At 49.3% G+C, this 27,465-nt stretch overlaps 1 protein-coding gene across 4 annotated transcripts in view; it reads right to left on the reverse strand.

Annotated features, from left to right (window-relative positions):
* Positions 1-27,096, reverse strand: part of STK32A (serine/threonine kinase 32A) — a 29,069-nt gene extending 1,973 nt beyond the window's left edge. For 2 of the 4 annotated variants that reach the window (XM_074838308.1, XM_074838307.1), the window contains exons 1-11: positions 26,844-27,096; positions 23,660-23,841; positions 17,832-17,887; positions 16,497-16,648; positions 14,733-14,906; positions 11,625-11,662; positions 6,595-6,684; positions 4,040-4,137; positions 2,136-2,252; positions 1,177-1,302; positions 89-217 (exon numbers count right to left, since the gene is read on the reverse strand). In XM_074838308.1, the coding sequence (XP_074694409.1) occupies positions 89-217; positions 1,177-1,302; positions 2,136-2,252; positions 4,040-4,137; positions 6,595-6,684; positions 11,625-11,662; positions 14,733-14,906; positions 16,497-16,648; positions 17,832-17,887; positions 23,660-23,711 (1,032 nt within the window). In that variant the 5' untranslated portion in view covers positions 23,712-23,841; positions 26,844-27,096. Of the gene's footprint in view, positions 1-88; positions 218-1,176; positions 1,303-2,135; positions 2,253-4,039; positions 4,138-6,594; positions 6,685-10,109; positions 10,194-11,624; positions 11,663-14,732; positions 14,907-16,496; positions 16,649-17,831; positions 17,888-23,556; positions 23,842-26,843 lie in introns of those variants that run through there. The other 2 variants (XM_074838309.1, XM_074838310.1) reach the window with 2 other exon arrangements.
* Between the last annotated feature and the right edge of the window lie 369 nt (positions 27,097-27,465).

Raw genomic sequence — 27,465 nt, forward strand, 5'->3', positions numbered from 1 at the left:
GTTTGCTGTGGCTGTGCTAGATGGCAATCAGCTTTCTTGGAAAATGAGAGACTCCCTTGACCACATGCTTGTACCTGCTTGCTCTCACCTGGGAAGAATTGCTTTTGCTGGTGTCTTTCTCCTTCTTAGCCAAGCGCTTTTTTTTCTTGTGAAGAGGTTTGGATTCTAGGATCATTTCTTCCAGTTCAAAGGTTGGGTCACAGTTCAGTCTGCCTTTCTGGAGGGGAAAGAGAGGTGGCCTTAAGTGATCAGAGCCTGTCTAGAAGAGTCTCTTATAAATTGGACTGCATCTGGGAGCTGAATTTTGTAAAAAATAAACTAATTACAACTGCACACAGAGCCAGAACACCTGCTGCACTTCTCACTTATTTTATCAGTTCCTTCAGCCAGGGGACACTGGCAAGGTGGGACAATTGCTCTTTTTGAACAAGGACACGGTTGTGTCTCAGCTGGTTTGTGCTGCTGCTGAGGAGCGCAGCAGCCTGCAAAACTGGTTTTAAAGCATAAACCCACCAGAGAGAAAACCAGCAACAGAGGGGGAAAATCCATACAGTTAACAAATATTCATCATTTAGTCCACCTTTTATTTGGATGAAAAGCAGCTGGAGTAACGCTGTACACAACAGCCCTTGGATTATTTTCCTAAGGGTTATGTTATTTCTCTGCTGTTTTAAACTAATTAAAAAAGGATCAGAAACATTAATCTACTGTATGTGTTGTTTTACTATGAACAACAGGCTTGTTAGGGAGAGTCTTTACAGGAGGAAACAATGATGATAAAATGGCAGGTGATCTGCAGGCTAATGAGCCTACGTCTGCTCGCTGGGTTTCTGCATCTGAGGAGCTGGGGGGCAGCGGGGCTGCTGAGGATGGGGCAGTGCGTGTCTCACCCAGAGTGCCACGGACCAGCTCTGCACCCAGAAATGCCGGGAATATTATGAACAGAGCAGACCAAGGGGCACCCACACTTTGTAGCCATCCCCCATTGCTCTTTATTACACCCAGAGAAGGGTGAGAATTTTGCCCTTGCCTCTCTTTTCCCCAGTCCCTTATGACAGCTGATGCTCTTGTGCAAATCTGTAAGCACTGCCCAGGACCTGGTGCCCGGCGCGGGGACGGGCTGCAGCGTGTAACGCCTGGGCACGCTGAGAACCTCTTCAAATCAAATTGCCTCACCGTGGGAATGAATTCTGGCGTTATCCTTTTCTGGAGAACAGCATCCCAGTTCACATCTGACAGATATGGAAAGTCCTGGATATCCTTCAGCTGAGAAAAACGCTTCTCGGGGTTCGGCTCAAGCAACTGCAGCGAGAGTTAAATGGAAGAGGTGAGAAAGTGAGACCCTGAGAGGCGGAATCAGAGATTAGGTACATACAGGTGTGTCTGTGGCAGAGTTACACCAGATAAAAACAGATGAAAGCTACGTTAATACTACTTTATTGCCTACACTTATTTGAAAATTAGAAAACTACTTGCATATTTTCCAAAACCTGCAGCTAGTGCTGTTACGCTGGGTTCAGTATTTCAGCTTTGCTGCCACTGCAGGCAAACAGTGTCTGACACTGTCAAGCAATAGTTTTGTTTATTGAAGATATGGCTTCACTTCAAATGTGACTCCAGGTTCAAAATGATTCCAGTAATGATTTTGAAGCAATTTTGATAACAGCTTTATTAAAAAATAATTTCAATCGTGCATGAACCACATGGTGTCAAAGGATTTCAATAGTATCAGCACTTCTTGCAAATCTCTTCATTACTGGGAAAAATGTTTTTTAAAAATTAAAAGCGCTTTTTTTTTCCAAATGTATTGACACATGTATTAATACCTACTTCTAAGCTATGTCATTGCAGAGAGGCAAAGGTAGAGGAGTAGCTCTGGAAGCAGAGGCTGCGTGTGCCCTTAGAGGAGGTGCCTCCCAGCAGCTCAGCCCCGGCCACCGGGCCCAGCGCAGCTCCCCGGTCACCACACCCCCGCGCTATGGCCGGGATTTGTCAGGCGGTGCCCTCTGAGGGTCCCCGCCGCTGGCTCTGGACACAGTCTGACTCCCCACGATCTACTGCAAAGCGCAATGGAGGGACGCGGCTGCTCTCGGCCGTGCCCAGAGCGACGCCTCCCAGCCCTGGGCCGCCCTCACCCTCCTGAGCAGAGACACCATCCCCGCGGACCAGGCGGCGGGGTACATCACTGGCGCCGTCCTCAACATGTGAGCCATTTCCTTTATGGAAGTGTTGGAGCGAATGTGATACGGCCTCTGTGAAAAATGCCACAAGGAAAGCATTTTAATTTATCTGTTTTTTTCAGACTCCTTGGGAAATCTTTTCAGAGCAAAAAAGCTTCAAACAAAGTCTCTTTGTACATTCCCCAAGCCTCCCGCTGGAAGTCTCTCCCTGTGTGATCATAGCTCAGTTGAAATAAAAATAATAATGTCAGCAATAACAACGATAACAGCTAGATGTTTAATGAGCACAGACAGGAGGCAAAGCCCAAAGGTTAGAGTCATCAGCCAGCTTGGGTTTGCTTGGCCTTTTCACCGTTTGTATCTTCAGGGGCTATCAGAAAGGATTTTCTATATATAGCGCTGTGGTTAGAGCACTCCCAATATTCCCTGTAAAATGTGTCACTGGTCCCAGTTCTTCACTCACGCTGGAGATGACACAAGTGCAGAGGAGTGGGAACCAGGCCGCAGGTGCCCCGCGAGCGGTGCCGCGGCAAACGGCGCTGAGCCGTCTGCGAGGAGCCCGCGGCTGCGTGGCGAGCGCCGGTCTGAACCGACGGGCACGCACAGCCCCTGCCACCCTGTGGGGAGCGTCACCTCCACGGGCAACGCCAGCTACAGCACCACTGCCTCGCACAGAGGGACAATGGACGATGGTAGGGGGTCTCCATTTTGAAAGATGTTTGATTCCCAGATTTTTACAGTATTTTGGGAGGTGAGGGTGTTAAAAGTACATTTGAAAAATACTAGTTATAAATTGCAAGGTCAAATCATTGTGCTGAACGTGTACCGGCACTGGGTGGACCTGGAGGTAACCACCCCCTGCAGTAACTGCCACTGGTGCCACCATCTCACCACGGCTCTGCCCTCGGGTTTGAACACCCAAGGGCGTTTCCGCTCCCACCTTTGGGAATAGTGCCGGCCAGTCAAAAGCCAACGTGATGAACAGTCCTGCCATCCACTGAACATTACAAACGGAAAACTCAAATATTACACAAATAGGCTTACAGGGGGCACATGGCATCAGCTACCCAACAGGTCACAACCGTATCCCCTTAATGTGTACTAACTTGATCACTCACAATTCAAGATATGCAACTTCATTTGAAAATCTGTTATTCAAAATATATTCATCAAAATATTTTTTTAGGCATTCTGCAAAGAATGATGATAGAGTTTTTTAAAAACATGTTTTGCACACTCATACTGAAAGAAGAAGTTTCCTAGCCTCACAAGATTTTAAACAAGCTTTTGCTTAGAAGAATGTAATTTAAACAATTTTGTCCCACTTTTTTTACACAACAGTTCCAAAACACTAACCTGATTGTCTGTCTACAAGGCCCCCAACCTTACCTGAGTTAGAAGCAGAGCACTGACATGACAGGCAGGGATTGTGCTTTATTAATAATTTACACATTGCAGTTTCCTTTTGCTCAAACTGCTCACTCTTACTATAAGAGCCATGAGATTTTTTTTTTTTTCAAGTTTTCTTTTTTTCTTTGCAGGATGGGAGTTCAAAGTAAATCATATTGTGGCCCAGACTTTGGGAGTTGTCAGTTGTTTGCCTTGCCCAGCTTACACCAACCCCAGGGCACAGCCGGGAACCGTTGTGACACACTGTTCTGTATTGTGACCGTTTCTCTGAGCTCTTAGCCGTGATCACAAGAACCCTGGCAAAGGTGTGGTTTCTGCTTCCTATGCTGTAATAACCCTTCAAGCCTTGCACTTGGCTCGGCCCCTTCACCCCTGTTACAAAGCATTAACCTTTCCAACAGAGTGTTTGAGGAAAGAGACGGATGGGACGGGAGCCGCGCGCACTGTACCCGGGTCCTGAGCAGCTCATAGGCAGTGATTCCCAAGGACCACCAGTCCACGGCGAAGGAATAGCCGGTGGGTTTCACGGAGTTAAACATTTCAGGTGCTGTGAAACACAGAAAAAGGAAAGTTTGCCTTGCTGCAATGGAAGTGGAAACGAGCAACACAGAACGCTTGATCCATGCCACAGAGAGCATCCCCGCTAGTCTGCCTAGGACACAAATCAGCATAATACTCATTACCTCTGATCATTTCAGTTTTTTTCTTCAAACCAATGGCATATGGCTGGTAGACTGGTCCTTTACCGAGACACCGCTGAGGTGGACACAAATCAGAATGCACAGGTTTCCTTGCAGCAATTCACCTTTTGGCCTTTGTCGGGTTCCTCGCCCGCTGTCTCAGCCTCAGCACAGAAACATCCCACTCCGAGGAGCCTCGGTGCGGAGAGAAGAGCAAACCCCGCATGTGCAAACCACCCTGATCTCCCCCGCTGACGACTGTGGCCGCTCCCTGCAGCTCACAGCAGGACCGGCCGACCTCGCGTCCCGCATGGCACTGAGCCCGGCTGGGTGTGAGCCAGGCCTGACCCAGATCCCAGCATGCCAGCTCGGCCCAGATATCTGCCTGCCCTGGGAACAGATACACCCCTTAACCTTGACCCTGCTCATTACACGTGCAATTAGCACGGTGTGAAACATTCTCTACTGTGTTAAAAGCCAAACAAGTGCTTCAGCTCCTCTGTGCCTTTCCCCACCGGTGAAATGGGACTGTCAGTAACTTCTACTTCAGGAGACTGTTACAAAACTTAATTGATTAGTGCATGTAAATGATGGGATGGCCTTAAGAAACAGGTGTGCTATCCCCTTTGTAACTGGAACCTTTAACGTTCGACAAGCGCAATCCAATTCATTTGGATTACAGAATGCTTTATTCTAACTCCTATAATCACTAAGAGATTCACCAGACCCAACTCAGTTCCTACGTTGTACAGAGCACTAAAACTCCAACTGTCCCAGCATAGAGCCCTCCCAGCGCTGCTGTGCTCCTGCTCCCGGGGCACCCGAGAGCCCCACCATCCCCTCCACATGGATCTCTCTGTGCTTCTCTGCCCCCAAAGCCCAGAAAGAATAAATTCCTTTTGCTGACAGAGGACTTGCCTGTTATCCCACAGTTAATAGCCTCTGGAATAAGGACCAACCCGAATTCACTTCATCCAACCATAAAATTGGCCCGAGTATCTCCTCGCCTCCCCCAGAAAGCTGCTCTGCTCAGTAGATCTTCACGTTGGAAAGCTGTTTCCATCCCACTCACATCTCTTTGTTCATATTTAAAGTACTTCAATCTGGCAGAGCCTAAACACAGCCTCACACAGTGAATGAAAGCAGCTCTGTAGAAACATTAATATGCAGTGTAAACGCAGACATCGTGCCAACTGCACCCTTGGCAGGGAAAAGCAAATTTTAACTGAACGAAGCCTGAGCACCACAGCTTTTTAGGAGGAGGTTACCGGGCTAATAGGAAGTGGGTGGAGGCACAGGCTGAAATGTTCTTTCTTGGCCAATAGATTTCCCTTTTGAGAGTGAGGAAAAAAAGTACTGTAGGATTTTTGTGTGAGCTGGGAGGCAAGAATTGCTCTAAAAAACCCAGGCAGCCCTGCTTTCTTTTCTGTGCATGTTTGCCTTTTTAAAAGGATCACACCGGTGATGCAAAGGTGAAAGGCCAACTTGGTCATCTTGATAAAAAGGAGATTCCCAGGGGATTGCCCCAAGGCATTTGGCTGTGCAACAGCTGTAGAGAGGCCACGTTATTTAGGTCTGAGAGAGTGTTGCTGTATATGAAAGTATGTATTTTGTGTGGGAGGGGTTGTGTTGGCTGTACAGAAATGCTTTTGAGTGTTTTTGTTTAGTTAGGAAAGTTGAACTTATAGTTAAAAGGACTCTCCTGTGTCATGTTTGCACAGTTCTTTAGCATTAGCTCAGGACATTTCTCTCTGGTCCAAGCCCTAAGTCCACTCACTTGGCCTCAGCACAGAGTAATGCTAGGTTTTAAAGCAGCCAGTTCATATAAAAATTCATATTATTGCTAGCGATGCAGCAGCGTAAGACTTGTGCTAATGTACTGAGGGACCAAATACAAGTCTTTGTGCTTCATCTTACTTCTCAAGGGTAACAAGAGCATTTAATCATCGCTACATAGCTTGGCTGCTGCTTGTGAAAAGCTCTGAGATCTCAAGAATGCAACTATCTTATTTTATAATCAAAACCACGCTGCACAGTATGGCATAACAGCAGTAAAATCTGCGCTTGCAGTACGTGTGCTTTGCTCTGTGGTGTGAAATCAGTAGACGGATGCACATTTTCCAGCTGCATCAGGGTGTGACTGGGGAGGGGTTCCCGCCATGCTCCCCGCAGCACCTCGTGAGGTTGTTCCTCATCTCAAACAAACCAGGAGGAAAAGAGTTCAAACTCTCATCAAAAAGGATTTCACCTGTATCTCACGACAGCTGTCAAATCAAGCCTGTAAAATGGTAATTCGAGAAAACATAACTGTCCTTGGTTCTTACCCATATACGGCTTCGTGCCAGCAATGGTGGTGACTTGTATTTCTTTAGTCAGCATCGTGGCAATATTGAAATCGGTGATGTGCACGTGTCCTGAAAGACAGAGGTTAATGTGTAACTTGATCTGCTTTAATTTCACATGAAAAACAGCTTTAAATCAGAAACTTAAAGTAAAATACTGTATGGAAAGGAGTTTCCAGCAAAAAAAGATTCTGGTGGGAGAACTGATAGAAAATATTTCAGCTTGCAGGTTGCTTACAAATATATCTTGTTACATCAAATATCCCCTCATTTACCCTTTGGGGGGGAAAAAAATGGAGTTCTCCAAGAAATCATTTAATGATGATTGTTTTGAATCGTCCTAAATTTGGGGAAAAGAGAACTGAACTTTTCTCACAGAAAAAATTCCACTATGTTTTTGAAAAAAAAAATCCTTGATATTTTTCGCTTTCTAGCTACTTGCCCTTTGGTGTTCCAGGTACTAAGCACTCTCTCCCTTTTCCTCCATAGAGGATGTCTCTAGAATGGAACAAAACACCTTTGGCAGCAAAAGAGCCTTGCGCAAGAAATTCCGACATGATGAAAACCCACTTGGGGGGGAGGAAGGGTTTCTGCTGTCACTGCTACAACACGCACAACTGCTGCCTGCAAACTGAAAAGGAAATGAGGTGGATGTGATTTGCAGGGATGCGAAAGGAAATGCTTCCACCTAGCTCTTGCCTGCTCTTTTGCTTGCGCTTTTTTTTTCTTTTTTCCAAGCACTTAATTTATTATTCTTTATTCACTGAACTGGTACCAGTGAGCAGACTAAGCATGTACTGCAGCACAGATGATCAATACAGGGCTGGCTTCACTGCAGTGAACTGCTTTGAAACTTGTGTGTTAGTTTAGCCTAATTTTTCTGATTAAATTCAGGCAGTTCTCTCTTCTTCCTGGCCTTGTGCATCTTCTCCCAAGGCACTTGCTCATCCCTGACAAAGGTGGGCTCATTACCAAATGCATCAGATGTTTTGTAGGTTGTTTTGCAGCCTCACCACCCTCCTCTGCAACAACAGAGGGTGGCTGAATTGCTGCTGTTTCCTCTAACTGCAGAGTGGCCTTCTACAGTGGAGGTGCTATGACAACACTTCCCTCGGTCATTAGCTTCAACAGCTAGAAATTCACTGCTGCTTTAGTTCAGGAGTTAAAGTAGAATAAGATCACCTTTATATGTCTAAAAGTTGATGCTTTGGTAATGAACTCCCGTTGTCTCCTCTGCATGCTATGAAACATTTAAGTAAATCTTTACAGTTGTGCCTATATATCTGTTTTATGAGAACAGGGATACAAGTTTGCCTGCTGCAACTACCTGATCTAGCTGGGAAAATTTGGGGAATAAAAGTAGAATTTGTGATTTTACCTAAAAACACTGTATCATGCCACGCTCCTGCCTGAGTCTCTCCAAGACGTGCGTGTGTAAAGCGCAGGAGCCTCTTCCCCGCACCCCGCAGCAGCACCCTGGAGCACACGTGCCCGAGCGGGGTGTCCCTCCTTGCTGCTCACACCTGCCTTACGAAACCAGCCAGGCCTGCTCTTCCTCAGTCGGCCCACTACAGAACGGGTGTCAAATCGCTGGGGAGTACCTCAGAGAACAGACTGACATACGACTGTCTTGTCCTCTACGTCCTTGCATTGCTCTCTCTCATCTCTAGCTCTCACTCCGCTTTGCGGTGAGCTGTTTTCCTAAATAGGAATCATAAAGACTGATTAAGAATTTGATATTCCAAGCACAAACATCCCTTCCTCTGGATGCATCTTTTAAATGATTCTCTTCAAATAAATACCACGGTTTATGAACTAGCCCATTTGGGAAATTACCAAATCAAGCCAGCGATGCTGAGGAAGGCGGCTCCGGGTGGTGTGAGAGGCTGAACAGCGGCAGCAGCGTTACAGAACAGGGTGGCCTGGGTGACCAGCGACGGCAGCTACTGGTAACCAGGAGGGATGTGCTGGGTGTTGCTGCCGGGCTTTAGGCTCAGACTCTAAGGCCTGTGTTCTCCTGATTGCTCAGCATCTCTAACTGCAGCTGGTTTTGAAACAGCCCAGCCAGAGCTGTACACTGGGACCCAGGTCCTGCCCAAAGCTCATCCTGTCTGCCTGAAACTGGCACTTTTGGATCAAGCCCTCAGTTCTGCATTAAGGCAAAGAATTTTCTTACTATATCCAGCACCTCTGTTACTACGTAATTCCTTCACCTTTCTAGAGCATCTTTTGTGCAAAAAATATAAGGCTTCTGCAGATTCAACGAAGACAGCATTTTAAAGAATATGAAACAAGAGACATTAGGAGCTGCGGGGTATGGAGGTTCTCGGACAGACTGGGCTGGGATGAGAGCGCAAATGGGCTACGCGTGCAGTGCCTGCCTCGGTGTGAACTCACCCCTTCTAGCGCTGCCCTCGAGAACCTTTCGACAGTGGTACAAGAAATAATACTGAGCAAAGCCACTACAGGGCTCTTGCAAAAAACCTCTCAGTTTTCCTAGAGATAAAACTGAGTTTTTCTTCAATTTTATTAGACAAATGACCTAGCCAAAAACTCCTGATGAATTAGTCACCATTCCTGGAAACTGCCAGCTGTTACGGTCTTTTATTCACAGGTGAGCTGTGCTGTCACTGAGCCAAATAGATAGACTTATTAAAGGAGAAAATCACTTTCTGCTTGGAATGACTGTTGAAGGTGGTCATCTGCTGAGGAATTTTTCACTGTGGGACCTGATCCCAATCTCTGATGTTGAACAACCGCTTGATTTATCGCACAGACAGACACTTGCCCAATATTCCACTTTATTTATGGCTCACTTTAATTTCTTATCTGAAATGGAGATGGTAATACAGATTGTCACCGAGCAGGGTGACAGAGGCAAATGCACGTTCATGCTAGTCAGCAGCAGGACAACCCATTTCAATGTGTGGCATCACGAGAGGCATTTGTATGAGCAAAAACTCACACCCGCCTCCTACACAAAGATCAGAGGACGTGCACAAAGGCTCCTGCAGCCTCATCAGTGAGTAACAGCAGCAAAAAGGGGGCTGCAATTTGTATCAGACATGGGCAGCTTTCGATATGTAAATCTGAAAGGGTGAAGGACTCACAGCTGGAAAGGAAGATGGGACAAAGGGCAGAGTCAAGGGGCAAGAAGAATCTAGAAAATGAAGGATGAAGCCTGATTGCTAAAGGCCTCCAGGTGCATCATACTCGCAGGGGACGGGTGTCAGTCGAGAACAGTATAAAAAATTGATGTTAGCAAATAGCATATGTTTTGTGATCACAGTTGTGAAACCCTGGTGAAGGGAGAGGAGAGAGAGTGGGGAGCTGCAGCTCCATTCCACGGGAAAGAGATACTGAGAAACAAGCACAATCTACTGGGCTAAATATAGATAAACACGCTACGATAGCAGTTGCTCTGGGGATAAGAAAAAACTGAACTGTGTGTGCACAAAGCTTTCTGTATGCATGAGAGGACACACCTTTGCTGCCATGGATGAAGAAAAGAAATACTGCAAGTCATAGTCAGCAGGACACTGAAGTCAAGGGCACATCCACAGAAAATAACTCTGAAACCTCTGCAACAGATAGTTAAAACATCACAGCGAGCAGAGAATAGGCTCAAAAATCAACCGAAATTGCAGTGTCATTACAGAAGTTTGCAGGTTACGTCCTGCTGAACTGAAGGCAACTGCAGAGACAAGCAGAGCTTCCTCCCCTCTGTTTTCCCCCTCTCTGGGGAATGCTGACCTACATTTCCATGGCTCTGGTGCTTCCAGCTCCCTCTCGGTGGCCGTGCCACCCCAGTCCTACAGGGCACAGGGGTTCCTGGAAGATGGTGACAGGTCACCCGAGAGTGTCTGCTGGTGAGGACTGATGGGACGTGGCCCTGCACAGCCCTGGCCAGGGGAGCCCAGGGGTGAGTCCAGGCCCCCACATCGGGCTGTGCACGGGGCAAGGGCAGAAGTGCTGAGTGAGGCAGGAGAGAGGCTGCTGCACTTGGAGGCAGAAGCAGCTTTGCTGACAGCTCCTAAATAAATAATTAGCTAGCACTCTGAAATTAGAGGTCATATGCAAAACGGGTAGAGTCTGGGCTCAGGTGCTGCCAGGCAACCCTAGTCACACACAAGAGCCACGTTGATTCCTCGGGAGCTTCAGCATCTCTATTGCAGCCTCTGAAGTGATAACGAATTCAGAAACACCTTGTCCCTGCACTGACTCTCCCTCTCCGAGGGCCTTGCTGTAGCTGCTAATGAAGATTTCTCACAACAAGCCAGTTACACGGATTTTCAAAAACTAGGAAATGACAAAGTGTTTTTCTAATGAGTTAAAAGCTAATAAATATCAGACAACTCTTCACTGAGAGAGCTTTGCCGGGACAAAAAAATGCATCTAGAGAGTAATGCAAGAGTATAGTTAAAGACTTTTTCCTGAGAAAAAGACTAAGGAAAAAATGATAGCAACATCCATAATAGACTTAGCCCCAAATCCTCTTTGGAGCTCCCTCCCAATGTCAAATACTCAAGGAAAAAGAAAATACCTGAATGAAGAATATTTATTCAACCATAATTCATTCTGTTTGTGAGCATACATTACACACAGCCTGCAATTACGTGAGCATTTCCATTCAAATGATTACAATTTGAGTAAGTTTTAAGCAAGAGCCAAGAAGGTCTTAATCTAAGGCCTGCTAGACACCTGACCACAAGCAGCCCAAAATGTGTCATCCCTGCCAATGCCTTCTAGGGACACCATGAGGCCAGTCAGAGGAGGTGTTGATTAAACACTAAGGCACCCCAGAAATACCACAGCATCACAGGGTGCCCAGGGCCCTGAAGGCGCAAGACACAGTCACTCAGAAAGCAAAGGACAGCAATGAAAGCACAGTCCTGTTCCTAACTGAACTGAGGGAGAGAAAGCAACACACAATGAGAAAACCAGCAAGCACCTAAACTTTAACTGACTCCGCTTTTATGCATACGCACGACCACAAAGCAACTGGCACTTACCATGCTCATCCAGTAAAATGTTGTCAGGCTTGATGTCTCTAAGAAAAAAGGCAGAGAAAGGGAGACAGCCATTAGCCTGGAAAAGTGACACAAAGCATGGCTGCAGGCACTGCAGGAAAGCCCCGGCTCCGGAGGGACACCCTTCCAGAGACATCACGCCCTGGAAGGCGTCTTTGCTGGGCTCTTCAGCTCTGCTGTTCCTGCAGGGTCTGGTTTAGGGATAAGAGGATGGCTGATCAAACCACAGAAGCAGAAGTGGTGGTACAGGGCTATGGCTGTGAAGGCCACTGAGGTTTGGACTGGCAGTCCACCTACAACATCAGAGCTTCCTTTTCTCTTTTTCCTCCTTTTACTTCTTAATCTGTTTCAGTACTCTATTGAGAGCTGTTCCCCATTTCCTCAGTAAAAACCAAATAATTTTAACATCTTTGTTCCAGAAACAAATTGGTTGCCCACAGGTTTTGTTCCTGAACTAAAAAAAAACCCCAACCAAAACAGTAATACCTATACTTTCTGTGGAAGGCAGAGAATGTACACCTGATACGCCTCCTGTGTCCACCCGAGTGACTTTACAAGACATTACCTGCTTTTAATGAGCTCATTACACCAGTCCCCATTCACCTGCTATCAGCTGGAGCCAGCACCTGGCCATTTAATCAAGAGAGTAGAGGGGGGGGGGGGGGCGGCTGCAGGCAAGCAGCTGGTTCTCCCCATAGGCATAGCAGAACTGTGCCACAGGCTAGGGCTGAGCAGTCCAGGCGGGCAGAAGCGAAACACAGTGATGCCACACTTGGTATTTTTGAGAAAACACTAATTTAAGCAAAAAATTTAAGAAATGTTTCAGCAAAAAGACTTTGAAAAAAATGGATTCTTTGAATCCCTTGATACAAAAATATTTTGAAATGAACCATAAAGACAGGTTTTTGTTTCTCACCCAGTTTTCAACCTTTTTTTAATATTCTTTTTATTTCCACTGGGGCCTTTTCTGATCTCAGTCTGGTATGCAGCCTGTGGAACTACCCCAGCACAGTGAGATCACTCCCATGATGCAAGCAATGAACAGGGATAATTTTGTTTATTGATTATTTGTATATTTATTTTTAGAAACTAGTTATACCATTTCCTAGCCTGAAAAAAATAACAAATTTTTCCCACTCTTCTACACGTAGGTGGGAAATAATTCCAGCCATCAGTCTGTTTGCTGGCTCCACACAGCTTTGTTCAGACAAAATAAGGAATCCCTTTTCTGTCTCCTGATGTTCCCAGTTACAGATGTTGTGGTGTAATTGACTCAGCAGAGTCACTTTATCAATCTCATACTGTCCCACTGGGTTACACTGTTAATTAAACAACTTGCATTACAGTGTTCTTTAAATAACTCGCAGATTTTACCTACTGCCATACACGAATCACCTTAAACACGCATAGCTCCTTGAAATACACGCTGCAGCCTAAACCTCAGCTTCTCCCACCTATATTTACACACAACCCTCTGGGAATTCCCAGGAGTTTTGCCTTTTGGCTGTCCTCTTCGCACCCGCCCTCGGCGATGCTGACGCGAGGGCAGGGACACGGCCCGGAACGGGGCCCACAGCCCCCCAGGCACCCCGTGCCCCCGCAGCTCCCACGTCCTTCATCCCTGCCAGGAACAGTCTGCTCCTCACGCAGACTCGTTCTTACAGTGGCGGATCGTGAGGAACCTCTGGCCCCTCAGTCCTATGAGCACTGACTGTAATACACCACTAATAGAGAAGGATTCCTTCCCTGTGCTTCCCTTAGGCCCGTGCCCCACTCAGCCTGTTCAGGCCAAGCCAGCAGCGGGAGGATTTACCCCTCGCTGCCCTGGACAGGGACAGCACCGTCTGCACCTCGCACTTCATTCATGCTCATCCGTTGTTCGGTGCCGGGAGCAGGTGCCGGGTGGGGAAGGCCAGCGCAAGGTCCCTGTCACCGCGTGCCAGCCCCGTGTCCCAGACCGCTGCAGCGCCCGCCGGAGCAGAATGGGGCAGCTGCCTGCCAAGCTCGGGTCGTCAAGAGCCCTATGTGGGTACAAAACAAAATAAGCAGCAGGAAAGACGAGATTCCTGAGAAAGTGGGCACTGTCCCCAGGGAGGTCGGGCTCCAGAACCTCTGGGTGCTCTGGGGCTCTCTGCAGCTGCTGGGGGCTCGCTGCGGGCACGCTGAGCACCAGCCTTTCTGCTTTTGTGTCTCAGAATCGGTGGCCAAACGCTGCAGCCGTGAACAGGCGTTAATCTTCACCAGCCCTTCAACAGCATGTTCCTTCCCTGCTAACTACCAGGGTCTTTTAAATTTTGAATTTTGTACCATGCTTTATTTTTACATTCACATGAACGCTCTTCTGGAGTGATGTTTATAAACGAAATTATCTTCTCCTCGCCTTTAACCCTCTGCTAGCCCCTCCCTGTTTACACCCCTGTTAGCAGCTACTAAGTCAAAACCCTCGGACCCCCGAGGTCTGCACTGCCCAGCGCACCAGCAGGAAAGAGCCGCACGTCTGTCCGTCCAGAGCCAAACCCTGCCTCTCCAGCCACGGAAGAGCTCTACCTCCTCTGTTATTTTGCAGGTCTTTGAATGTGTGGGGAGAGCTCAAATATGTTTTAACTGGCCATGAAAACTCTTGGTAGCCAAAAAGAAACTCTTGCCACTTCTAGAAGGGGATTTAACCTCATACAGAAAAAAGCTGCATTTGGTCCCATTCCTCATCTTTCAGCGCGGTACAGAGCGGGGAGCAAAAGGGAGACACCTTCGAGTGTGACAGCAGGGAATTCTGAATGCTGACGCCTATCCCCCCTGGACCAGCTAATGAGCTACAGCTAATTAAACCTATTAGAGACAGCTTTTTTCAGGATCAGCAAACAAAACAAATACGCTGTATCATAGCTATCCCAGAGGGAGAAATAAGATGCTCTCGGTTGTCTATGAAATGGCTTCTCCGGGAAGCCTACTGTTTTACATAAAAGCAAATGTATGTGGGAGAATATTTTGTTTAGCACTTAAGCATCCATTTGCCCTTTCATGTCAAAGAGGAACAAGCCTGCCCCTACCAGAGCCCACAAGCACCAGTCCAGCTGTGAGGTCTCCGCTGACCTGTGGATGATGTGCCTGCTCTGGAGGTAGTCAAGGGCCAGCACCAGCTCACAGATGAAGAGTTTCACGGTGCCTTCTTGGAACCGCACGTTTTGTTGGAGATGGTAACGCAGGTCCCCTCCAAGCAGCAGGTCTACAACCATAAACATATCTTCTTCATCCTGGAACGAGTACCTAAAATGGCATAAGCAGGGTTCAAGGATGACAATATTGAAAAAAGACAGGTTATAAAGGGAGATATGGTACCTCTGGGAATACTCATCATTTCTTGGAACTTTTTCACTTGGGGAAAAACAATTCCATGACCTCTCCATGCCCCGTTTCCCACTGCAACTAAACTCCTATTGTCATACTTGAGATTACAATAATTTAGCTTCAGATCCATAAAGAGCCAGAGCAGTTTGTCTGAACAACAACCAGCAGGCTCACTAGAGGAAGAGGAACCCAATGTTTTAATGTCAAATGTGTTACTTACAGCCACTTCAAAAGCAAAGCCACATCCAACCCCCCCAAACCCATCACTCTAACGCAGCTTGCTGCTCATCTCCTGCTGAGGGCCATGACGGGAGATGGCAGGAGGCTGGCAGGTGGCATGGCTCCCAGGTGTGTTTGTGCAGGATGCAAGGGGCAGTGACTGCCAGCACAGACCAGAAAGGGCCCAGGAGGTGTGGACTGCGCATTTTTATGTCGGGGAGGACCTCACACTAATGCTTAGTTATTGCTTCTTCCTGAATCGCAGGGGTCTACTCAGCATTTAGCAGCTGGTGCCAGCGGCTATGAGCTAATAAACGCTCCCAGTTAGGACGCATGAGGAGGGAGATGGCAGCGCTGCCACACGCTGCACACCGCCGGGGAGGCTGGCCATGGGCTGAAACAGCTGCCCCTCCAACCACGAGCAGTGCAGCTCCAGACATCACCCGTGTCACGTCTGTGCTGGTGCTCGGTGAAAATCGTCCGTAAATCTCCCTTCACTTGCCGCGAAGTCCCAGCTGGCCGAGCAATCGGTCACTCGATACAGCAGTGGAAATCCAGCTTGGAGCTTGGGATGAACCCTGTCTGCTCCCCTTGGGCTCCCACTCAGCTCTTCAAGATGGGCATTGTCTGGGTGATCACACTCAAAGAGTTCTGGTCGATGGCTCCGTGACCAAGTGCAGAGCGGTGACGAGTGACGTCCTCAGGGGTCGGGGTTGGCACCGGTGCTGTTCAACATCTTTGTTGGGGACACAGACAGTGGGATCGGGGCACCCTCAGCAAGTTCCCCACCGACACCGAGCTGTGTGGTGCGGTGACACGCTGAGGGAAGGATCCAGCCAGAGGGACCTGGACAGGCTGGAGAGGGGGGACGGGCAAACCTCATGGAGTTCAACAAGGCCAAGGGCAAGGTCCTGCCCATGGGTTGGGGCAATCCCCAGCACAAATCCAGGCTGGGCGAGGAGTGGCTGGAGAGCAGCCCCAAGGAGAAGGACTTGGGGGTGTTGGCGGATGGGAAACTGCCTGTGAGCCAGCAACGTGCACTGGCAGCTCAGAAAGCCACCCGTGTGCTGGGCTGCACCCAGAGCAGTGTGGGCACCAGGGTGAGGGGGGGGACTCCACACGTGTTCCCCAGAGCACCTGCCGGCCATCGGCACCGCTCGCCAGCACCGCGCAGCCCACCCGCTGCCGGTGAGACACCCGCCACTCCCAGTGCTGGCTCGAGGCCTGGCCTCAGAAACATCTCCACCTGACAGCGCTGACCGTGCCAGTAAGAAAGGAGCAATATCTTACCATAAATTAACGAGGAAGGGGTGTTCCAGGCCCTGCATAATCTGCAGCTCCTTGAAAACATTTCTCACTTCATTACGCTCCACGCACTTCTGTTTATTCATGTATTTCATGGCATACATCTTCTTGGTGTCGTTCTTTTGCACAACGCAGACCTAAGTGATCAAATCAAGGGATAAATCAGAGATGATTTGTCAGCAAATTTAGGCAGGTAAAACACAGTCACACGAACGTTCTCCAGGGCCTTTAGCTGCCAAGTCACAGCTCCGTACGCTGATGCTGCAACGCTGGACAGTGCCAGTAAATCTCTCACCCAGTTTTCAGCCAAAGAAGAAATTTTGCTGGGGGGGAAGGTGAGGAGAAGGAATTTATCACCACAAAGATATGAGACAGGTGACTGCACACAAGCCAACATTTTATTTAATAGCACTAACTAATCTCAGTCACGTCCATCCCTCACACATCAGTTACTGTTTGGGAAGAGTCCCTTCCCCCACAGAACTACAGGTTAGAAACTGGGGAGCAGCTCCTGAACTCCCCCTTCTTGATAATTTTCATTCAGCTCATGATGAACCTTGGGCTTTGAGGGGTACTGCGGTTTGAATTTTAACCCTTATATTTCATCAAATCTAGAACAAAACATTGCTTCAATTAAAGACTCAGAGTTTTTAGGAGTGCAAAACAAAACAGACTGGTTTTTCAGATTTATTTCCACAACAGTTGATGAGGTTGGGACGAATTTGAAAAGTTACAGTCAATGTTTGTTTCACCACCAAATAAATCTCTTTGTCTAGAGATTTTTGTCACACTCTGCACCTAAGGCACACCCCATTTCTGGCATGAGTGGGCCTTTACACCAAGGGGCAAATGACCTTCCAGAATTCTCTCAGCATATACAAATGGGGAATTCCATAACAGCATAAAAATAAAATGTGTGACCGTAACCTGATGCTTAATAACAAACATTGTGTTTCACAGAGAAATATTCTTTTAAAAAAATTGCCAGGCCTGTCATGTTGATTGTGGTTCTTTAATGAAGATGCATCAGCATGGCTGGGAAATCTTAGAAAATGCTTATCCAGAAACATAATGAAATTCAGCTCATTTGATTTATTAGTTTCTCATTTTAATCTCCTGTAATACAATTTGTGGCTACGGAATGGATGAGGAATCAGGCTCTGATCCCTTCTTGATTACCAGGAGTTGAAACTCAGGTCAAAGCTCACTGACAATGCAGGGGTTTATTTCTTTACTCTCATATGAGCCTCTAATTCACCCATTTCTCAATCAGCTACATTTCCAGCTGTCCAACTGCTGATTAGTTCACAAAATACTTACTTTTCCGAAGCTGCCCTTCCCAATAGCTCGCAAAATTTCAAAATGGTCGAAGGTGACTGCAATAAAGAGCAAACATTCGAATATTAAATGGCTGAGCAAATGCTTGATGATATTACCTTCTTTCTACTTTTTTGCCATAAGATAAGAGCTGAGAAAAACAAGGGATACCCTAGCAACTTTCTGTTGCTTTTGGAGATTCGGGTGCTGTTTAAAACTTGGCATTTAACAGCCTTTTTTTCTTTGCAGCTCAGCTGCAAGGGCAAGTTCCCTGGGTCAGCCTTTGCCAGTGGCAGATCAGGCAAGGAACCACTGAGTGAATGTTTTCAGTCTGCCCTGCCTGTTAAACACAAAAGCCTCATCTTGCTCCTGCTGAAACCAAATGCAAAGGAGTTTAGTCCATCAAACATTTATACCATGTGAAAGACAAAAATGGGCAGCTGGATTTTCATATTCTTGTGACGTTCTAGGCCACACCATGGGATAACTGTGCAAGATAAACACAGCAGCCCTGGCTGCAAGCTTTGCCCCCCTCTGCATCCGGAGCGGCTGTTTCTCTCAGAAAGGAAACAGGAGAGCAGCAGCTCTGCAGACTGTGTGCTGAAACAGGGAGGGAGGAACATGAACGTGCATCTCGCTTCACCTTCTGGCCTCCGGCTGGAGCTGGGAGGTGACCATCTGCTCAGCAAGGGAGAATGTTTTGTGAAGTGCTCATCTGAAGGACCCTACATATCAAGTGTTTCTGATGCGCCAGGATGAAGCTGCCTGTGTTTCATCTCAGGCAATAAATAGATCCAGAGAAACAGCAAATCAAATTACCATACAGCAAACACAGATTAACTGTACTGGTTCAAACCTGCTGCCGACTGCTGGATACGGCACCCTAGCAGGGATTCCTGGAGTGCTCTGACCCCTGCTAAGGCTCCTCCGAGATGCCGGTGCAGCCGCGTGGTGCCCAGCACCCGTCAGCTCAGGGGGGGTCACGCTCAGGGACCCACTCCTTAACCAGCCACTGCTGGCTGAACCAAACCACACGCAGATGCTCATTCCTCAGAAAAAGGCCTCTGATGGATTTATAACAACTCATCAGCTTTAATTAGCATGACCCCTGGAGCTGAGAGGTACCACCGATGTGATGGGCTTGAAATCGTGGAGTTTGTTTGCCTTGTGCTCCTCTTTTTCAAACCTGGAACAACAGCAGCAAATATCGAGTTGATAACGACTGAGTTTAACTGGATCTGTTTACCAGTCAGACCATCCAAGAGAAGGGTAGTGGATACCTGCAGAACACAAAGGGAGAGTGAAGATGCTTATCACCTGCAGGGACAAATAAGAGGGGAAAGGAACCCTCTGTGCCCGCTACAGAGAGAGGCTCGCTGCAGGAGCTACGCACCATCCAGTGCAGCCCAGGGCTGTGGGGAGAGGGGACTCGTGGGTCCCTGGCACCGGGACCCCACATGGGGCTCAGCAAGAGCAGGGCAGAGCACAGAGGTGCAGCCAGGATTTAACATCTGGGCCAGCTGCAAATCCAGAGGAGCTAAGGCAGCAGCCAGATCTGCATGTTAACACCCTCTGTCTCTTGTCTTTTAATAGGAACGCTTTCATGAATGTGTAGCACCCTCTACCTCCTTGTCTTTTAATATTAATGTTTGCATTAACATTTTAAACATGAGTCTATAACTGAGCTGGTCGTAAGAAAGCTAAATTGCATGGTTTTTATTTAAGACTCTCAAACTATGTAGGCTCGCATTTTAACCTCTCTCTGTTTTAGCTTTCACCATCCCCAGTTTTCCCAGTGAGCCAACCCTGAGTCTCACTTCCAACGAGTACTGAAATTTGTGGTGTCCGAATCAGGAACCAAACACATGCTCTTAGTCCTGAATCCACCTCTACAGATTTGACACGCCTCATTTCACTGCCTGATGGCATCTAAAACAACGAAAGAGCCAAATCATTTGCCCTTCAGAGAGAAAATTCATGTGATATGCCAACTCAGACAAATTATGTTTAAGAGATGCCAAGGAAGATAATACAATTGCTGTAAAAAAGCAACTGAAGCATAAGCATGAAACAGCATTTTGAAAGTGGGTGTTGTATTGCTAAACCCAGGTTCAGGGAACAATATTTAGATAAAAAAATACAGAACCAGCCATGAAAAACATCCTTATCAGAGACAAATCAGCCCTGCCAAAGCCCCTGGACTCCAACTGCCGAGTGGAGGTCAATGCTTCGGGGCTCAGGTCCTCCCACCCCTGTTGCCCGCCCCAGTAAAGGCAGCACAGCACTGCACAGTCTGTTATGACTCGTCTTCCTCTTGCCACTGTAATTTCCCCCATTTTCATTTTATTCCCTCCCTCCCTTCTCTGCTCTGCAGCCTCAGGAAAACAAGCGCTACCACAGAATGAGGAACGGCAACGCGAGTCCCTCCGCACTGGGGAGCCGAGCTCGGCGCAGATCCAGGCAGCGGAGCGCAGACACGTCTAACGCTCTTCCCAGTCCTGGGCAAGTAAAGTCAGAGCAGCGGGTGGTGGGCTGGAGAGGACGCTGGCAAAGGCCCACCGAATGATGTACGTCCATCTCACCCAGCTGTTGTCCTCACCTACTATCTATTTCTGCTTTATCTTCCAACAGATTTGGCCAGCTGGGGAGAATATCTGGCCGTCATCCTCCGGGAGGCTTTGCACACCCTTTTGCCCACAAGCAGCACAAACAAAATCCAGCTTTTAACATGGTCTTATCCTGACTACGTCGGGAGTTGAGATCAACTTGCAGCACTGAATCTCTGTCTGGTTATTACATCTTCTTTTCATGTCACTAGCTTATTACCCACCACTGTGCCTACTCAGAGGAAACGCTGAGAGAAAAATAATCCTGTCATCCCACTTCAGCCGAAGGCAAACAAAGCCCCTTTGAGAAGTCCATCTTAAAAAAACCCAAACAAACAACAAAATCACGGTGCCACAGAAAAGAGCCAAATTATAGCAACAGCAATTTGGAAAAATACACCAGAGGAGTTAGGACTGTGTGTGCACAGCGAGGGCCGGTGGATGCCGAGCGAGGTGTGAGCCCCGCTGCTGAAGGGGCCCACGCTCCATGAGTGAGCAGCTGGGCTGCGGGAGGAGAAGGGAGCCCGCTGCTGCAGAACGGCACGGGAAGGTGAAGCAATTTGCCCATGGCACAATCCAGGTGTTTTCACCCTCCAGTCAGCTCCTTAACAACCTTGTTTTGCAAGAGGTTTCACCTTCTTGCAACTGCCTGAGTACTCTTCAAGAAGTTTTTTTTATTTTTAAGAAAATTGAGAGGTAATGAAATGAAATCCCTGAACACTACGGCATGGTTCTCTGAGAAGCAGCCCCAGTTCTTGGTGCAATGGCAAAGCACTCGTTAGATGGGGACTTTTCCCCCCCCCGCCTGCCCCGGCAGCGGGTCCCGGAGCACCCCAGCGAGCAGCACCAGGCAAATGGCCCGAGCGGCAGCTGCGGCACGGAGCTGCCAGAGGTGGAATTCGGGCTGTGAAGAGACAGGTGCCTGCCCGGCACTGCAGCACTCGCACCACTCGCTATTGCTGTTCACACCCACGCAGGTGCCAAAGGAAAAGTCTCTCCATGGCACAGCCGAAGAGGTGGGACCGCTCTGCGCCGGCCACAGCCCAGCGAAGTGACCCGCCAGTGCCACCGAGCAGAAGAGCCATTGTGCCACTTCCTGCTGCACCCAGCAGCTCTTAATTTGTTGCAATTTTAATTGAAATTAGAATAAGGACAAGTTTGTGACATCTAGAGTGATACAGTCTCTGGTCACAAATTTGCCAAGATAATGGAAAAGTTAATAGGGGACATCCCCATTTCAGTTGGGTTTCCCTCCTCCCCCAGTATATTAAAATATGACTAATTAAGAGAAAAAACATTGCTACTGCTTTTTATATTTGGAGAGGGCCACGAAAGCACAACTGCACCAGTCTGGCCACTGTATCTGGGTGCAAGGGTGACCCCTGAGCCTACTGAAACTCGACAGACCAACACTGAACCACTCGAGATGGTCAGGACTGGGCCTTTCCCTTGACTTGCCAGCACGACACACAAACGCACCGAGTAGGGGGCACGGCGTGTCACACTCGGAAAGGCCAGTGCCCTTTTCCACAGAGCTAACAGGAGCTTCACATGCTGCCAGGTTTTGTCTGCTGAAACCAAGCCCTGGCCAAGCACAGAACTGGCTCTCACAAGAAATCACCTGTCTGAGAAAATTTACTGCCCCAAGGACAGTCACCCCGCACAGGTCACTGCATTGCCCGGGGTATTATTTATTTCTCAGGAGCTGATACCGCACAAAGCACGTTGGATCCAGAGAAAGACTCAGCAGAGAGACCAGCCACTCCAAGGAAAATTCAACTTGTCACCGCCATTCTCACAGCCAGGACATATCACCCCGAGGAAGGCAATCAGGAACGTGAAAAGTGCAAGTCATCCTGGGCAAGCACAGGTAGTTATTTATGAGAGATGCCAATACTGAGCATTTAGATGCACCAGGAATAAAATCTCCAGGAAAGCCTCACAGCACCAATTTCTTTTCCACTGAAGTAACTGGAAAAAACTATGAAAACCAAAGAAAAATCACAATCGTATCACTAACTTGGGCACCACAGCCCCACAGGCGCAGCTGGCAGCGCGGGCGCAGCAGTGCAGAGCGCGAGGACGGAGCGATTCGCCGGCTGCCTTTGTGCCCAGAGGGCGACAGCAGCAAACGCAGACCCCAAGGTGGGAAATCTCTGAGGGATGACAAACTGGGACGCACGGGGAAGGGCTGGATCGGAGCAGGGCGGTTTGGCACAGCGAGGGGAACGTGCTGCCACGCAGAACGACTGTTCCCTTCCCCGAGCAGCCGCCTGCATAGGCAGCTGCGGGCGGGGACGGAGCAGCGGGACTGCCACAGCCTGGGGCAGGAGGCTTTAACAGTGCTACTCGGGGTATAATCACTGCACATCCAACGACAGCGCGTTCCTCTTCGAGACCTCTTTCCTCAAGGAGCTGAGAGAGAGACCAGGTTTGGGCCAATATCCCCTCCTTTTCCCCTATGTCCCCAGTGATCAGGATTACGTCCTCCCTGGCTGGAGTTCTTATCTCTAGGACAGCAGTTTACCAGTTATCTAGGTTCTCATATATTTTACTTTTATTTCTAAGTGTTTGTATCTACCTACATATACATTTTATCATTTTACCTGCCCATATGGCAGTGAGCAAGCTGACTCACGCAACAGTAAATGTATTTATGGAATGGCCTTTTAATGAGTGTCTCTATAATCTTGGCAGCACAGTGACACTGGCCTCCAGTACTGCTCTCAGCAGTGTGTTCTCCTTTTCCAGCTGGCCAAGCCTGTGTGCTGGTCTCCCAGTGCCAGCGGGCAGAGCCGCCCGGCTGGGTGCTCACCAGAGCCTCCACCTCTGCCGCTGCCGGCCAGGCCTCTCCCAGCGAGCCCGCAGCAGGGATGGCAGGCGTGTGGCTCAGGCTACCTTCCTGCCACACTTCGCACCAGTGCCTGGGCTCTGATCTCCAGAGCAACCCTCCCCTGCCCCCAGCACAGCAGCATTTCTTCCCTTTCGGAGCACCTGGCAGCATCCCAGAGACCAGCTCACTGCTGACAGTTACTGCCGGTGCCGGGCTGCAGCGTGGGGAGGCGACGGGACCCTCTGACCTCAGCTCTGCAGGAGGCCAATGGCCGCATGCCTCGACACACCTTGTCTGGGCGTTGGCAACCCCAGCCTGGAGCTGGCGGCGACTCTTGGCCTCGGCACTGGTGGACTCTGCAGCCCCAGACAACAACTAGGAGAGACTCTCACCGTCTTCGCTTTCACGGAAGGGTGGCGACTTGCTGGAGGTATTTGCTCCCATGGTGTGTCCCGCTCAGGGTCAGCGCTCTCCACCTCTCTGCTACGTTACCACCCTCGAAGCCGCTGTCCCCAGGACGGTGTCGCCCGCAGGTCACTCCCAGCAGACCTGGGCAAAGCTCTGCTGGTGCATCCTGGAGAAGGCAGGAGGCAAAAATTCACCATCATTCTGGATTAAGAAGCATTTTGCAACTTGCAAATATATCACTGGAGGTGATACTCAGACAAAACTGAGGATCAGGGGAAAAGCACATTATAACAGAGTTTACTAGAGAAAACCACTAACACCATCACCTTATAACCCAGACCAGGACTGCTGCCTGCTAAGGGAAGCGTGGAAACAGACCACAAGATCTGAGGATCTGGCTCAGGTTTGCTGCATCATCCAACATACGATATTTTGTAGCTTCAGTAATGACCAATTGCAGTGAGGTCAGTAACCAAAATAAATGGGCAGAGTGACTTGGCTGAATAAAATCAGAAAGGCACTCCTGAGGTCATATGGAACTGTAAAAGCTCTATAAGAAGAAATTCAAAGAGTCAACCTTTTGATTTAAGCTGTTACAGAAGTCTTTCATTTGAGGCAAAATCATACTTTTTTTTTTTTTTAATGAAAAGATTTCATGGAAAATCAAGGTGTAGTTACCACACAGTTTCTTTAAAAAATTTTTTGGATATGAGCTATGAACAAAAAAGAAAACCTTCTGATTTATGGTTCAGTGCTGGCTGCAGTGGTGGGTTTTCCTCTTGCACTGTGGAAATACAGGTCTGTTCACTAGACAACACAGGTTTTAATTTTCCAATTCTCCCCAAACACGTGTGTATACTGGAGAATATGATTCTGTACAGTTTAGTGACACTCAAGATAGCTTGAACATCCTTAGATGGGTGCAGTAGCAGTTTTATTTTTAAAGTGTTTACATGTAAAGCACCTTTATATGCTTATTTTTGATACTGACATCCCTGTGAAATACACGCTTATTTCTTGTTGGATGTACAAAACCCTAAAAGAATCAAATGAGGGAGTAACAGCAGCACAATCGGGACTTCGTCCAGCCAGGAGTGTTGTCCAGGACACTCCTATTTTCCTTGAACATTTAAGGATGCAACGCAGCCTTACTCATTTTTCTCAGATCTACACTCTGAAACACAGCTACTGAGTAGCTTCACTTTTTTACCTTAAAGTAACAAAATCGTGTTACTGAAGCACAAGAGGGGGGAACCATTAAAAAAATGTTGGAGAAAAGAGAATTCCTGGGACAGTCTTGGGAACTGGGGCTGCCACGGGATGCTGTGGGCGCCCCGCACCAGCACACTCAGCTCCCTCTCTCCAGCTAACTGTCTCCACCACTCAGCCAAGAACTCAGCTCCAACCTCACACCCTGCCGAGGTCAGTTGCCTTAAAACGAGGGTCAAAGCTTGCCTGAAGTTTAAAAGCAGCGCCTCTATTTGGGGGTCTTCCTGAACCGGGCTGCAGCGATGTAAAATTCATCCCCAGGATGACAATCCTGGGAACCCAACTGTGGATCAACCTGCAGCGGCTGCCCAAGCGGCGTCTGGCTGCCTGCAATGGTATCCACCAGCTCCACGTCAGCGGGAGTCGAGGGGGCTCTCAGTGCTCCCCAGTCTCTCCCAGCACCACCAAGGGGCATCCAGAACAGACCAGAGGCAGCACACAGGACGCTCCTACTCTCTCCACGGTGTTTTACGATCTCAACTGCAACCCACCCATGCTGCTGCTGCTGCAGCTCACACAGATCTCTACTCCCAGCAAAGAGCAGTGGAGTTTGCATTTCCCAAAAGGCAAAAAAAACCCCAGTGCAAACTATTAAAAAACCTAAAGTTTTGATTTCTCATCTCAGAGAACTGAAACAAGATCCAACAATAAAACAAATGAAGCAGCAGATGTTTATGATCCCCATTGGTCACTCTGAAGGGAACAGGTCGAGCCTTCAGAGCAGCACCTTTTCAAGCCCCCAGACTTGGTCTTTGGAGGCAAAATACACCCTCAGATGCAATAGCCATAAGTCAGGTTCACATACCGATGCTGCTACATCACAGTGCTCTTACTGGTGTCAAACAAGGTCAGCTGCTCAAGGACATTTTCTGGTATAGGAATGTGCAACTTAATGGTTTTTTGACAATACGTCAATACATAAAAGCTCTGAGGAGAGAGCACAGGTATTTCTTGAAGTTAAACTAATCCAAGTAATAATCACTAGGATTTGTATCTTTATAAAGTGCACCCAGGGTACAGTTATGATACATCTTTTCCTGTTTCACACTGCAAAGTCACAAAATTATTAAAATCACTAGTTTCCCTTGGGCCAAGACAACTAACGCTTCCCCGTGAGCTTTGTGCTGGGTGGGACCGCTCGCTCCACTCCCCCGCGGTCCCGGGGTCTCCTCAGCCCGTGTGGCGGCCACAGCGGAAATCTTACGGGTGTGAGAAAGCAGCTGCTTGGGTAGGCCCGGGGTGCCACGGCCAGCACGCCTGCACCCTGCCCCGCACGCCGTACCTTAACAGATACAAGGAAAACCAAAGCAAAGCAGAGGAAACGTGACCACCTGAGTGCCCTGCGGGGTTTCACGCTGCGCTCTCTGAGGAGGAAAGGAGCCCAGCAGGACCCGGGGAAGGGTTGGGCATTGGCACCCACGGCGAGCAGCCAGCTGCACTGTTAGAATTATCACCGACGGGCGACTGCTGAGCTTCCTCGGAAGAGGACCCCTAACTCGAGGGGTTCACAAATAACTTCTCTTACCACCCTTTCGTTGCCGAAGTGCTGCTGCTGTTCTGTCGAACTGACACCGGGCAGCAGGAGCAATACATGACATTATCCTACCGCTTTTGTCCCAGAGAAACTAAAGATTATCCTGAACTCTTCTGCAGCCACAGCGAAGCTCGGGAAGGGCGAGAGCAGGTACTATCGGTGTCACCTTCGGTTCTCGCCTCCGGGAGCCGTGTGATCCCCAGCCGTGCCCGCTTGCCCCTCTGCCTGCTCGCCCCTGAGCCCCTGAGCCCCTCCGCCCGCTCGCCGCCGCCAGCAGCAGGCGAAGCCCCCCCGCCGCGGGGGAGCGGATCGAGCCGGGGCCGAGGCAGACCCCGGGCTGCAGACGCACCCGAAGAGGCACCTACCTCGGGAGGGGAAGGGGCCGCCGGCGGGACCCAGCAGCCTCCTGGCCCGGGCGGCAACAGCCTGCGGCGGGGAGCGGGGGCAGCCGGAGCAGCCCGGGAGGAGCGGAGCAGCCCGGAGGAGCCGGGAGAAGCCCGGAGGAGCCGGAGCAGCACGGGAGGAGCCCGAGCAGCCCCCGACAGCCCCGCGGGGTGCCGGCCGGGGCACCCGGCCCTGCCGGGGGTTCCCCCTCAGCGGCAGCGCGGACACACGCTGTCCCACGCTCGGGGACGCCGCGCCCAGAGGAAGGTGCCCGCCCCCCCCCCAATCCCCTCCCCGCGGCCCCCCCGGCACCTGCGCTGCGCCCTGACATCGCCTGCGGGCGGAGCCGACCCGCAGCCGTTCCCAGCGGTGCTGCCGAGCTGCGGCCCCGGCCGGGTCGGGGTTTAACCCCCGTCACGCCGGAGGTTGCCGTTGATTTTGATAAGGGAAGGGGTCACCCCGCAGGGCGCGGAGCACCCCAGCCCAGCCCAGCCCATCTGGCACCCGCAGCAAAGCCGGGCCCGGCCGAGCGCAGCCCCGCTACCCCACGCCTTGTGAGGCCGAGCCCCAGCGGGCACACGCCGTCCCCTGTGCCGGCCACGC

This window comes from Strix aluco, chromosome 13 (genome assembly GCF_031877795.1).
Source record: "Strix aluco isolate bStrAlu1 chromosome 13, bStrAlu1.hap1, whole genome shotgun sequence".
Classification (NCBI taxonomy): Eukaryota; Metazoa; Chordata; class Aves; order Strigiformes; family Strigidae; genus Strix; species Strix aluco.